General features: G+C 40.5%; 1 protein-coding gene across 1 annotated transcript in view; it reads left to right on the forward strand.

Annotated features, from left to right (window-relative positions):
* Positions 1 to 15,144, forward strand: part of LYPD6 (LY6/PLAUR domain containing 6) — a 133,382-nt gene extending 118,238 nt beyond the window's left edge. The window contains exons 4-5 of the mRNA XM_005895064.3: positions 8,669 to 8,799; positions 10,887 to 15,144. Of these exons, the coding sequence (XP_005895126.1) occupies positions 8,669 to 8,799; positions 10,887 to 11,054 (299 nt within the window). The 3' untranslated portion in view covers positions 11,055 to 15,144. The remainder of the gene's footprint in view (positions 1 to 8,668; positions 8,800 to 10,886) is intronic.
* The last annotated feature ends 209 nt before the right edge of the window (positions 15,145 to 15,353 follow it).

The following is a 15,353-nucleotide window of genomic DNA, read 5'->3' on the forward strand; positions in this document are numbered from 1 at the left end:
CCACCAAGGGCCCTGTTATGGGCTGAATTATGCCGTCCACAAATTCATTCCAGTACCCCCAAACGAAACTGTATTTGAAGGTGTTATTGGGGTAGATTCTAACCCAATACGACTAGCTCCTTATAAGAACAGATTAGGGCACAAATATGCAAAGGGAAGACCATGTAAAGATATAGAGAGAAGGTGATCATCTATAAGAAAGGTAAAGAGGCCTCAGAAGAAATTAACCTTGCAGACATCTTGATGTTGGACGTTTAGCCTCTAGACCTGTGAGAAAATAAATTTCTGTGGTTTAAGATCCCCAGACTGTGCTACTTTACTATGGCAACCCTAGAAAACTAAGGAAATTATCCTCCTGATTTCCAATAGCATAGATTAGTTTTGTTTCTTATCAAGTCTTTTAATAGGAGTGGAATCATACAGTATATACCATCTTGTATCTGAGTTCTTTCACTCAATATTATGGGAGATTCATTCATTTTGTTAGGTCTACTTCTAGGCAGTTCATTCTCATTGCTGTGTGAGTATATGCCATAACTTATTCATTCTACCACTGGGCATTTTTGTAGTTTCCAGGGTTTTTTTTTCTTGTATAAATAACTTTTCCATGAACATTCTAGTACTTATCTTTTTTGTTGGATGTATATCTAAGGGTGGATTACTGATTCCTAAGATATGCATAAGTTTAGATTTAGTAAATCCTGGCAAGCGATTTCCCAAAGCAGTTATACTATGTGAAGGTTGTGCTTCTGATTGAAATATAGTATTATTTCACTTTCAAATTTGAAGAGCTCACTCGAACTACAGAAATGGAATAGATGTTATAGATATCGTTGCTAAGTCGCTAAGTCGCTTCAGTCGTGTCCGACTCTGTGTGACCCCATAGACGGCAGCCCACCAGGCTCCCCCATCCCTGGGATTCTCCAGGCAAGAACACTGGAATGGGTTGCCATTTCCTTCTCCAATGCATGAAAGTGAAAAGTGAAAGTGAAGTCGTTCAGTCATGCCCGACCCTTAGCGACCCCATGGACTGTGGCCTACCAGGCTCCTCTGTCCATGGGATTTTCCAGGCAAGAGTACTGGAGTGGGGTGCCACTGCCTTCTCCAATAGATATCATAGAACTAAGTTAAAGAGTTAATTTGGTTCAACCTTGAGTTGAAGAGACCAGATATATATATATATATATTCTTTCCACCCATCCACCTATATTCTTAATACATTAAGCACCTGTTATATTATGCAAGGTCCTGTGCTGTATATTGGAGTGGGGGTGGGGAATGCCAACATACTCAAGAATGCACCTTAATCTCAAGAAGATTGTAATCTTGAACAGTTTATCTTAACTGAGAGTGGTTTTGCCCCTCAGAGGACATTTACTAATGTATAGAAACATTTTTGGTCATCACAGCTGGGGATGCTACTGGCATCTCGGAAGAAGGGGCCGCAGATGCTGATAAATATACTACATTGTACAAGTTAGTCTCCCAACCCAGAACTAGCTAACTCAAAATGTCAGAAATGTTGAGGATTTTTGGAAAGACAGAGCAGATGTATTTTTCTATTCCTCCTGCTAAGTACAACTAAATTCCTGAACATTATATATATTGGTGAAAAGAAAGACAGAAAAAGGCAGATTAGCTAAGGTCCTCATGACCCAAGAAGGTGAGTTCTCTGGGTTTTGTTTTTGTCCTATACATTCCAGACTTGGAAATGACAAAGCTGGAAACCTGGAAATACCACAGGCACCAAAATAATAAACTCCAACAAAAGTAATCTCTCTGTAGCCAAAGGACCAAGAAGGAGGCAGCCTGGAAAGAACAGAAATCTAGACATTAACCACTCCAGCCGAATACCACAGAGATCAGTTGTAGGTTACCACCACCCCCATGGTAACAAAGGCTTAGACTTCCACCATGAACAAGCTGTAATGAGACATACTAACCTCCCCTGAGATTCCCCTTGGGTGGTAATGAGGCCTCCCCCATGGTGTCAGTACAGACCATGTCTGGGACCTGGGCTTCTACCCTTATCCAACAGTAATGACGTTGTTCTTCCCCCCAGTCCCTGTTGGGACTATGTGAGAGGAGGCCAAGTGGAGAGTCAGGACTCCACTAGGGAGTGTGTGGTAATAAGGCCAGACTCCCATTAGTAGAGTGGCATCAGTTGAGGCCATGTGGGAATCATTAACAAGGCACTCCTACCACTCTTAGCCAAGAAGGTATCATAGGAGACCTAGTGGGGAGCTGGAAATCCCACCCAGAAGTAATGAGGAGAGCACTCTCAGTTGTGAAAGGAGACAGTAGGGAGCCTGGACTTGACTGCTAGCCAGCAGTAATGAGGCTGCAGACCCCCTCCCCCTACTGGGACTGAGTCAGAGGAAGTTAGCTAAAACATAAGGTTTAAATAAGATCTGAAATGTTATAATACCAAAATGTCTAGGTTTCAATAAAAAAATCACTTGTCATACCAGGAAGATCTCAAACAAAATGAAAAATGACAATTACTAACATCCAGTCCCATCACTTCAGGGTAAATAGATGGGGAACAATGAAAACAGTGAGAGACTTTATTTTATTGGGCTCCAAAATCTCTGCAGATGGTGACTGCAGTCATGAAATTAAAAGACACTTGCTCCTTGGAAGAAAAGCTATGACCAACCTAGACAGCATATTAAAAAGCAGAGACATTACTTTACCAACAAAGCTTTGTCTAGTCAAAGCTGTGGTTTTTCCCGTAGTCATGTATGGGTGTGAGAGTTGGACTATAAAGAAAGCTGCTGCAGCTGCTGCTGCTGCTGCTGCTGCTAAGTCGCTTCAGTCGTGTCTGACTCTGTGCGACCCCATAGACGGCAGCCCACCAGGCCCTGCCGTCCCTGGTATTCTCCAGGCAAGAACACTGGAGTGGGTTGCCATTTCCTCCTCCAATGCATGAAAGTGAAAAGTGAAAATGAAGTTGCTCAGTCATGTCCCAGTGGGGTGCCATTGCCTTCTCCCAAAGAAAGCTGAGTGCTGAAGAATTGATGCTTTTGAACTGTGTTGTTGGAGAAAACTCTTGAGAGTCCCTTGGACCGCAAGGAGATCCAACCAGTTCATCCTAAAGGAAATCAGTCCTGAATATTCATTGGAAGGACTGATACTGAAGCTGAAACTTCAACACTTTGGCCACCTGATAAGAAAAAATGACTCATTGGAAGAGACCCTGATGCTGGGAGAGAATGAAGGTGGGAGGAAAAGGGGACAACAGAGGATGAGATGGTTGGATGGCATTACTGATGTGATGGACATGAGTTTGAGTAAGCTCCCGAAATTGGTGATGGACAGGGAAGTCTGGTGTGCTACAGTCTGTGGGGTCACAGAGTCCAACATGACTGAGTGACTGAACTGAACTGAGTAATGAGATAGCTACAAAGATGTTTGAATTAGCTAATAAAGATTTAAAGTAACCATAACAAAAATGTTTCAATGAACAAATACAAACACACTTGAAACAAATGAGAAATAAAATCTCAGCCAAAAAAAAAGAAAATATAAAGAAGAACCAAATGGAAATTTCAAAACGGTTAATACTATAGCTGAAATTAAAACAGCGTGGATGAGCTTATCAGTAGAATGGAAGAAACAGAGGAAAGAATCAGTGAACTGGAAGGTGGAACAATAGAAATTACCAAATTCTGAATAACAGAGAGGAAAAAAAAAAATTCCCTCCCAAAACAGAGCCTCAGGGATCTGCGGGAGTATAACAAAAGATTTAAACAATGTGTCATTAGAGTCTCAGAAAGGTAGAAAAAGGGCAGAGCTAAAAAAAGTACTCAAAGAATTATGGATGAAACTTTCCAAATTTAGCTAAAGATGAAATCCTGCAGATTTGAGAACTTGAGTGAACGCCAAAGAGGATAAAACTAAAGAAATCTACGCAAAGACACATAAGTCAAACTTCTGAAACTAAAAGAAAAATACTGAAAGATGAAGAGAGAAAAAACACCTTGTCAGAGAAAAATTATTTGACAGAAGTTCTCATCAGAAACCATTGAGGATGGAAGGAAATGGCACAACGTTTTTCAGGCATTAGAAAAGAAATAATGCAGAATCCCATATCCAGAGAAAATTTTGTTTGGGAAAGACAGGGGAAATAAGACATTCTCAGATGAAAGAAAACAAAAACTTTCTCACCAGCAGACCTACTCTAAAGGAATGGCCAAAGTAAGTTCTCTATACAGAAAGAAAATGATGAAAGAAGGAAACTTGGACTATCAGAAAGGAAGAAAAAACATGGTAAGCGAAAATATGTCTTTGATAGTACGATATGACCATACTTCTACTCTTGAGTTTTCTAAATTATGTTTGATGGTTGAAGCAAAATTTGTAGTGCTGTCTCATGTGGTTCTAAATGTATGTAAGGGATTATAGAAGACAATTATCTTACAAACAAGAGAGGGTAATAAGACATGAACAGAGGGAAGATTGCTATGCTTCACTTGAACTGATAAAATGATGCCAGCAGACTGTGATAAGTTATGTGTGTAACAATACCTGAGCAACCACTTAAAAAAAAAAAAAAAGCTATAAAAAGAGATACATCCAAAAACACTGTAGAAAAATCAAAATGGAATTCTAGAAAGTGTTCACAGGAATGGAGGAAAAAGAAAATAGACAGAACAAGCAAACACAAAGCAGAACAAACAGAAAAGAAAAATTTAAATGGCAGAACTAAGTGCTACCATATAAATAATTACATTAAATGTAAAATTAAAGAAATGGATTGGCAGGGTGTACTAAAATACATAACCCAACTTTATGCTACTGTAAGAGACTGTGTGTGTGTGAATTTCATAAAAATTATATTTTGTGTTTTCCTGTAGTTGATCAAGTTCTCTTACCCACTTCTGATTTTAGCTGAATGCCTTTGAGTATCATAGTAAAAGACTTTTGTTTCACCACCTCTGGGAATTCCATGCAGTTGTGGAATACGAGATTTTAGAGGCTGAAACTAACCTGGTAGAAATTCAAATCCATCTTTTATCTTTTAGATAAAAGTCTTTGAAATCCTTTTACTGTGAAGTTATCAGCAGGCTTGATTCTCATGTAACCTCATTACTAACCCAAGGATTATTCAAAATGCATAGAGAGCAGGGCTCTGGGGCTGAATTTTTGTCAATCCTACCATCCAGTGATAAGTCACATGTGGTCCACCTAGCTCTGCTTGGGAAATTCTGCCTGCTTGCCCACCCTTCGCTCCTTGGAGATCGCGATATAAATTCAAGGCTTTCATAAGTTATCCACTAAAGAAAGCTGTTCAACTTTGAGCATTTCCAACACTTATTTAACTCCCGAATCCTTTTCCACACTCAGTTCAGTTCAGTTCAGTTCAGTCGCTCAGTCATGTCCGACTCTTTGCGACCCCATGAATTGCAGCACGCCGGGCCTCCCTGTCCATCACCAACTCCCGGAGTTCACTCAAAGTCACATCCATTGAGTCGGTGATGCCATCCAGCCATCTCATCCTCTGTTGTCTCCTTCTCCTCCTACCCCCAATTCCTCCCAGCATCAGAGTCTTTTCCAGTGAGTCAACTCTTCACATGAGGTGGCCAAAGTACTGGAGTTTCAGCTTTAGCATCAGTCCTTCCAAAGAACACCCAGGACTGATCTCCTTTAGAATGGACTGGTTGGATCTCCTTGCAGTCCAAGGGACTCTCAAGAGTCTTTTCCAACACCACAGTTCAAAAGCATCAATTCTTTGATGCTCAGCTTTCTTCATAGTCCAACTCTCACATCCATACATGACCACTGGAAAAGCCATAGCCTTGACTAGACAGACCTTTGTTGGCAAAGTAATGTCTCTGCTTTTGAATATGCTATCTAGGTTGGTCATAACTTTCCTTCCAAGGAGTAAGCGTCTTTTAATTTCATGGCTACAATCACCATCTGCAGTGATTATAGCAAAAAAATAAAGTCTGACACTGTTTCCACTGTTTCCTCATCTATTTCCCATGAAGTGATGGGACCAGATGCCATGATCTTCGTTTTCTGAATGTTGAGCTTTAAGCCAACTTTTTCACTCTCCCCTTTCACCTTCATCAAGAGGCTCTTTAGTTCCTCTTCACTTTCTGCCATAAGGGTGGTGTCATCTGCATATCTGAGGTTATTGATATTTCTCCCAGCAATCTTGATTCCAGCTTGTGCTTCTTCCAGCCCAGTGTTTCTCATGATGTACTCTGCATGTAAGTTAAATAAGCAGGGTGACAATATACAGCCTTGATGTACTCCTTTTCCTATTTGGAACCAGTCTGTTGTTCCATGTCCAGTTCTAACTGTTGCTTCCTGACCTGCATATAGGTTTTTAACATTTCACAATTCACCTTGGATTTCGTGTTTTAAGAATGGATATTTCCAAGGGATTCACACTTCATATCTGAAGTCTCTATGGCTACAAGTAATGGGGTGTTCTCAATGTATCTTTGTTTTATGGATTGGACTTGTTGACATGTAAGAAAACAAATCTTAACCAGTCTCATCACTGATCACCATTTTCCCCACAGAATGGCAAGAATTGGCTTATTACATATTGGGCTTTTGCATATTGTCCTGAAAAAAAACAAACAGGTTCATCAATTGTCTCTACTTTCATTTAATTATTCCAGTTAATAAATTAAAAGAGTTTGTTATAGATATAAAAATATGAACAAAAAGTAGTAATATGAAGTTTACCCATTGTTATTTTAAGGCTTCCTTAAAACAAGATAATTCGATACTTGAGGGACAAAACCTGGTTTCCCAAACTGAAACCATGTAATGATTTACTTAGTCCATAAATGTATGATCTTATCTGCTCAGATTTACATGTGGAGCAATAAAACCTCTGGCAGCTGTTCCTGGTTGTCTGTGGGAAGAAGAGACAGAAGATAAGAACATTCCTGTTTTTATTGCTTTCTTGAATGTCTAAAAGTTGGGGTAGGGGCTGAGAAAGGCATCTATTAACATGGCCATAAACATCCAAGTCTGGTACTAAAGTAAGCCAGTCCTCTTTGGAAGGTGCGGTAAACCTCTCAGGGCACTGGCTTCCATTTGTTAAACACTGCTAAAGGCTTAAAAAATAAGTAAAAAATCATGCCACTTCCTCTTCATCAGAAAAGCAACCATTTCAATTTTAAAATATTTTAGAACTTTGAGAGAACCATCGCCAGCTGCAAAACTTTCAGATTTTCTTGTGAGCTCATAGGGTGACCTTAGTTTTACCTACTCCAAAGAGCCCCCAGATCCTGAGCTTCCCTGACCTGGGACTAGGAACTTCCCTGACCTGGTCCCAAATGATGAAATTCTGGTTGGGTGCAGTGTGAGAACAGCCCTTGGGGGAGGGCATTGACACAGACTCAATACAGGTACCCACACCAATGTCGGACACGTTTTTACCCTTAGCAAGACTCAAGCAGGCCACTCAGATTCTATTGGGTGAGGGTGTCTGGAAAGAATATTAAACCCCTGATTTTTATGACCCCCAGAATATGTCAGTGTGGTATTAGTTCATTCTCTGGGCCTAAAATTCCTGAGCTTTCTTCTCTTGACTTTAGTACTTTGGTGAGGGGAATTTTTATTGCCTAATAAATAATATCACAGAAGGTCATAATTCTATTTTAGCCACTAAATATCCAAAATGTATAAAGCATGCAAAGTTGGGTCCAAGATATGGATGAAAAACAGCTCGGTGGCATTTCTTGAGTTATTATTATTTTTTTCAATCTGACAGTGAAGCAGGAACATTCTCCTAAATCCCAGGCTTAGAAAGCTGAACACTGCCTAGAGGCCTTAAAGAATTACATTGACAAAGTCATTTTTCTTTATTCTTTAAATTCCAAGTTAAAAAATTCTCCATGGAATTTTGGAGGAAATCTCAAGTTTTCAGACTCCTAAGTTTAGAGGGACTCTGAAAACTCACTTCATGGTGTCCATCTGCCTTTTTGGAAAGAAACTGAAATCGCCCTGGGGGAAGATGACTCTTACTGCTGGATTAGTTTTCTCCTGTCATGAATTGTAGGATTCAACTGTGCTCATAGGCTAGAAGTTCTTTCTTTTGGATGAAGTCATTTTCTCCAGGTACAATGAGTGTGTTTTTAATCATTCTGTCATACTTGGGAATAGCTGTTTCCCAATCTTGTATATGGGCACACACATAAGGACACTTATACACACACTTGGATGGACACACACACACACCAGTCTCTGCTGTAGTCTTTTCTTTCCTTGAAGATCTTCATTACCTGTCTCACTTTTTTTCTTTTAACCTTGGTTTCTTTGGACTTTTCACCCCTTCGTCTTCCTGAAAATTATATGATTCCCACATCCTAAATCATTCCTCCAAACCTCTCGTGCCCTAAAAATAAAAATCAGTACCGTGGCAAAGTTTGGCAGTGGCAAAATTTGTTGGAAGACAGAGTAATACCACAAGGTCTTGGAGTATGAGGATTTTATGGGAGAGCAGTGTTATTCAGAAGGTCTCCTTCTGTCACAGTGAAGTGGATGTCTCCAAGGAGGTCTTGGGATTGGATATCAACTTAACGCAGTGTATGTTCAGGGTGCCATTAGATCTTAGTGTTGACATTCCTATTGTTTTGTTTTCATCCAGGTTGGGCTAATGTTTCCCATCTCAATTAACATCTGTTTTCCCTATTGACAGAGACTAGATACTGCTACACTCAGCACACCATGGAAGTCACAGGAAACAGCATCTCTGTCACCAAGCGCTGTGTTCCACTGGAAGACTGCTTGTCCACTGGCTGCAGAGACTCCGAGCATGAAGGCCACAAGGTCGGCAACCAAGCAAATGATGGGACACCATAGTCAGGCTTCCTCCTATCCAGATGCCCACTAGGGCTCATGAGCTCCATGAGCCTACTCCCCCGTGTAGGCTGACTTTTGACAGTCTTCATACCATTATGAAAAGATGCTTCCTTTCATGTTGGTGCTAAAAGAATAAAAACTTATATCAGGGTATAGGATAACCAGTATAAATTATATAAACACAACACCAGGAAAGTATTGAAAATTATTAAGTTCATTCAACTGAGGATGGACAAGGCAATTTAGCTTTGATAACTTTCTGTAAAGTGGAGCTCATATCTTTATTGGGACGTTGATTTGGAAGTTATCTGCTGGCTCCTGGGGTCACAAAGTGTCGGGCGTGATTGAGTGACTAACACTAAGACATTGGCTCCTGAGTCGTTTGAGCCGGTGACAGGAGACCCTGCTGTTTCCTGTGGATTTACTTTCCTTAAACTCCATCTGATCCCTGGACAGAAGCACTCCGTGTAGAACAGACTTCAAAGGTAGCCTTGAAGGAAAATGGCAAGATTCAGAGAAGGGCAGCCAGGCTCAGGATTGGAGTGGGGGAACACCCCTACTCTCCCGCCATTCATGCCAAGCTAGCTGTACAGGTCTTGTATGTCAGTCCTTGACCTTGGAGGCTGCCCTTTTCTCCCCACTGGGCCACCTTCCTGGTGGCTTGAGGCAGCCCCCACTCTCACTATTAGTGGGGGCTTCTTTCTCCTAAGACAACACTCAATTTTCAAGTGACTTGTGAAATACACTAGGAATTCTTTTCTTTTTTTTTTTTTTTTGGTTTATTGAGAAATTATGGTCATAAATAATAATTGAAATATGAAACATAAACCCAAGGGTTTTACTTGACCAGACCCCTCTATCCCACTCCAAGCTAAGTTTGGCTTTCAGATATTATGGTGACACTTTACCAAGAAGGAAGCTGTAGGTCAGAGAAGTGATTCATGTGCTCAGGTGAATTAGTGACAGACAGAATCCAAACTCACTTCTGACCTTTGGTCTCTCTCTTCAACATCATGTCTTCCTAGTCCATGTCACCTGTGACCAAACTCAGATCTCTTTAAGATAACAACTGTGTAAGATATTAAACATCAAAGAGCTTTTCAAACATTACTGTGCATGTGAATCACTTGGGGATCTTGTTCAAATACAGATTCTAAATTGCTAAATTTTGGGTGAAGTGTGAGATTTTGCATTTCTAGTAACTTTGCAGTTGAAGCTGAGATTACTGTATGTGGGGAGCCATGGCCTAAAATAATTTCTGTCAATAATCTTTTGGGTTTTTTTTCTTATGCTGCATGAGGAAAGCAGTATAAAGCAGGAGTAACTGCATAAATGAAAGCCCTTCAAATTTTAACTTACCCATGGGAGTGGAGATAATTATGCAGACAGTTCTAATGAAAGTTAAATAATTTTAAATTAACTCGGTTGTAGGCATTTCACTTTCACTGTGAAAACGTGGCAAATTAATTACTATCTTAACAGCTTCCTCAAGTAGTCAGAGAGCCTCTCTGACAAACATAAGTTTTACAATTCCCATTTCACAGATGGAATAACTGAGACCTTGGAAGGCTGTAAAATGGTATAATAGCCACATGTTGTGCTCAGTTGTGTCCGACTCTTTGCGATCCTGTGGACTGTAGCTTGCCAGGCTACTCAGTCCATGGAATTCTCCAGGCTAGAATAATGGAGTGGGTTGCCATTCCCTTCTCCAGGGGGATCTTCCCCACCAGGATTGAACCCGGGTTTCCTGCATTGCACACAGATTCTATTACCATCTGAGCCACAAGGGAAACCCATAAGAACCATTTGGTAGGATGTGAGAAACAGAACGCATATCCCTAGAAGTTTAGTCTGGGCAGGAGGTTTTATTTTGATCACAACGCTTCCAGGTGAAATTTCATCCCACCCACTTAAACACAGAGTTGGTGTTTCCTTTGTAGAACAGGTAATTTTCATTTGCATCTTGCTGTGAAGGAGCCAATTCCTTCAAAACTCTCTGCCCCCTTCATCTGCCAGCTCCTCATCCCCCTTCTTTTTCTCTTCCTTTCTTTCAGGTCTGCACTTCCTGTTGTGAAGGAAATATCTGTAACTTGCCGCTCCCCCGAAATGAAACTGATGCCACATTTGCTACAACATCACCCATAAATCAGACGAATGGGCACCCACACTGCATGTCCGTGATAGTGTCCTGCTTGTGGGTGTGGTTGGGACTCACATTATAGCAGCTCAGAGGCACCCTGTAGTAGCAATCCCTGGGGGCCTTGAGGGTCCATAGTCATGCATGAGGCATTGGCCTGACAATAGTCACATATGTGAAAACACAGCACTCCAGATGTCTTCACAGCCAAGCACTTCTACTTACCACAAGGAACAAGCATTGCTTCAATGTAGTCATTTCAAGACCTCATCAAAGCAGCCTGCCCCCAAACAACGTCTGAATTCTATGCCATAAGCATTTGTTTTCGCTCCAAAACATAGTTTTTTGTTTACTGAGATCTGGGGCTCTTAATTTGCAATACATGCACAAACCACAGAAGTCCTGGGACCCTCTGAGATGTGTGTGCTCAGTCGCTCTGTTGTGTCTAATGCTTTGTGATCCCATGGACTATAACCCACCAGGCTCTTCTGTCCATGGAATTTCCTAGGCAAGAATACTGGAGTGGGGTGCCATTTCCTACTCCAGGGGATCTTTGCAACCCAGGGATTGAACCTGAGTCTCTTGTCTCCTGCATTGGCAGGTGGATTGTTTACCATTAGTGCCACCTGGGAAGCCCCATATGTTATATGGACGCATATAGATCTGTGTTCTTCAGGAGAAAGGTCAATGACCACTGATTTAGGTGGTCCAACCATGAATTCACTTATAGCTTTAGAGTTTTAAAAACTTTGATTCCCAAATGAATGGACAGTTTCCTTGGCAATTCTGATCTAAGTCCCTAGAAAAATAGTAAACAGTTTGTCCAATCTAATTGTCCCAATATTCTTCTCCCAGTGATAGGAATCATACTCCCTTTTTTCTGCATGGGATAAAAAAAGGCAATCATAAGGTTTTTTGTATGAGAGGAGAGGTGGCTGGAAAAGGATTTTTCCCAACTTAATTGAATTAGCATTCATAAGGTGGCTGTTTATCCCTTCATAAAATTGGTGAGATTAGCCTTGACTGGCACCTAATTTTGCTCCATGAAATTCTGGATTCTACTTGGACTAATAGGTATCCAAAGTGGCTGACAGCAAGATGGGCTTATTTCCTCCAAGCGTCAGCTTCTATTCAGGCATGGCTAATCGAGACAGAGAAATGATTTCAGAATGAAAGGAAGACGTGTGGAATTGATTCGTTTGTGAGTGGCCAGTCAGTGTCTCTGCCAAACCTTTCATCTGCAATTTACACTGCCCAAGAGCCTCCTTTGTTCTTGCTCTTCCAAATCCCCCATGACTTCAGGGAGAGGTTTCTGCATTATGTTGTCTCCAGATTGATAGGGAAAGAAGTCGTAATATCCCAGGATGAGAAGCAGGTGGGCCAGTAGGTTCATGATGAGAATAGTACAAAAACCCAGAGAGAAGTTTTTCTTGGATTCAGATGATTGCTTTTGAAGTAAATGGTAAAACTTTCACCATCCTTCCTATTTTTTTGGCACCTCAAGTTACAATTTTTTCTTCTTCCTTATAAATCACTTATATAATATTTATTTTTGTATGGCATAACTAGAAACTAAGGTATATTGTAAAAGATTCTTTATTCTGAACAAAACAATCAAATCAGAATGCCTATTTTTCAACGGTGGTAGAGCTTGTAATATATGTTCGTTGAAAGTTATCTATAATACTTGCATCAGTGTTGAAAAAACTTATGAAAAAGAGTAACGTGTTGGCCTCAGGGTTTTTGCTCATGGTTTCCTCAATGGTGCTGTCCGAGAAGTATTCAGGTGGTGACCATCACTGGTATGAGTTTCTCAGCAGGGTTGGGGCATATCTTTGCATGGACTTCGGTGGAATCATTACTGATTAGGAGGACAGTTGTTGGGGGCCATCTGCCCTGCACAGGAAGAGATCTTGAACTCATAAAATGAGATACCCCTCACCCCCGAAGGGACCAAATGGAAACTGACATCAGAAACTCTGATACAAAATCATTTTAATTGCATCAAATGGCCTTAATTCTGAGTTTGGTAGGCTTATCAATATGTTGCTTACAGTTGGGGTAGGGGAAGTAGAGGGAGAGAAAGCAAGACATTTATTTACTAAGCACCTCTTAGGTGCCAGACGCTAGGCTAAGCACTTTACTTGAGCTGGGTCATATAAGCCCTGTGAGAACCCTGTAAGGAATGTTACTAGTATTTATACTTGACAGATGAAGGTACTGAGGCTCTAAGAAGCTTTTCCTTCTGGTTTAGGTTATGTGGGATGAGGCAGGATGGAAGAGAAAGGGAAGATAGAATTGCCACCCCTAGGAAAACTTCCAGGCCTAACATCATGGGTATTTTTTCATCTTATATGTGGAATTTGTTTAGTCCTGCTTCTACAGGATGTCATTTGTGTGTGACCCCAGACAGTGTTTCTTCTTTGGGGGGTGAGGTATAGCTTCTTCATTCATTCCTTTTGCTGTCAAAGAGGAGGCAGGTTGGTCCTACATCTGAAGATGACATAAGACAATGACAGTTTGATGTTGTATATACCCACAAATACATTTTCATGCATGGGTCACTCTCCACTGACACCTTCCATGTACTGCATGTGATTAGAATAAGAGAGAAAGTCCAAATCTTGGTTCTTCATAAGAAGGCGCCTCTCCAAAGCCTCCCTGACTGGTGTGGAGGGACCGGGTCCGCAATGGTGCAAACTTACCTGCTGCCCAAGGGGTCACTGCAAACTCCACATGGTGTGGCTTTGTGCACCCATGTGCCTATAGAATGGCTGGTATTTCACTCTCTTCAAAGAAAGTAGTTTACTCACCAACCCCAGCCTCGAGGAGCCAAGGAAGGGCTATTCATGTGGAAGGTCCAGGACCAGTCATCCATCTGAATTTTCTACCACCTTAAATCTCATTAAACCCTACAGTTGGTGATGAAGTGCAAAGAGCCGCGATGTGTCTATGAACCTACGTGCCATTTATTTATTTTTAGACTTCTCACAGCATTCACGTCAATATGGGATTTAATGCCTAAATTTTGTAAATATTGTACATATTGTAAATCAATGAATAAAGATTTTAAGTGTATCTCACCAGGCTCCTCCCTGCAATGCACATGCCAACCAATGACTAAGGCACCTGGGTTACGTACAAGGCATTGACTGGGCTCTGTGTTGAAGGGAACTTCCTTCCAGGAGCTCACTTAGTTGTATAGACAAGAAATACATGCACGAAAAGACACAAGACAATTCACCCATGCCAAATGTTTCATACAGACAGTAAGTGCTGCAGAAAATCAAAGAAGGAAAGATTACCAGACCCTTCAATCAGATGTGCAGTTTCCCTAGACAATTTCTTTGTTAAATCAGGAAATAGAAAAAGGTGTGTGTGTGTGTATCTATATATTTAAGTGCTATCCCATTACCTCTTTATTTTCAAATTTTATTTTATTCTTGGGGTTGATTATATTAGTGATGATGCAATAGAAAACATTTTCCCTTGACAGTATCTTCTGCAACAGGAAACAAATATTTAAATAGTAAAAATGTCATTTTTAGCTATGCAACACTTTTATTGCATTTTTCTTAGTAAAATGATAGACATTGAAAGTGACCTTGAAAAACTCCAGCTCATTTATGATTCCTGGTTATTCTTTAGCACCCTTTATTTTGAAATTTCCAGGAAAATACATGTTTTCCCCAAAGTTAGAGATTTTCTACTAGGCTCTGGATTGGTGATGTGGTTGGTGCTTATTAAGGTGTCACACTTACATGAATATAGCTCTTATTACTAACCTCTGTGAAAGGCTCTGTGGGTTTAAGGTTAACAGTGCTGTAGGTACACTGTGCTTTTATAGAAAATCTGGTTTTGAAAACATAGGTTTACGTGGTAACCCAATTTGGAGTTCCAAAAAGGATCCTTTGCTTTATAAAGGCCTTTTATATCCCCTTCGTAACACATTTATAAGATTTTATTTACAAATAATGTTCAGGGCGTATCAGGTATGTAAAGCTAGATGTGGTATCTTAGTTGCATTATGGTCACTTTTATCTGAAATACCAAAAGGGCTTTCACAAATATTTTAAAATAAATTACCTTTAACTTTCATAACTAGAGTGAAATATGTGAAAACTCTGAGTGTCTGCTATCAATCCACATTGTGACTGGGAGAACTTGATCTTAAGAGATTCAGCCAGTTTTCTAAGCTTGCATAGCAACTCGGGAGCAGGACTAAAGCATGAACATGAGCCAGTATGACTTTAGCCTGGTGTGTTCTTCACTGGAATCTGCTGAAAAACAGGTCTCTGAATTTTTTGAACATAAAATTTCTAACTTACAACTTAACATTACAAAACCAAGGCAGGTTTCCAAAGTGACTTTCAAATCAAGCCTT

This window comes from Bos mutus, chromosome 2, assembly GCF_027580195.1.
Source record: "Bos mutus isolate GX-2022 chromosome 2, NWIPB_WYAK_1.1, whole genome shotgun sequence".
Lineage (NCBI taxonomy): Eukaryota > Metazoa > Chordata > Mammalia > Artiodactyla > Bovidae > Bos > Bos mutus.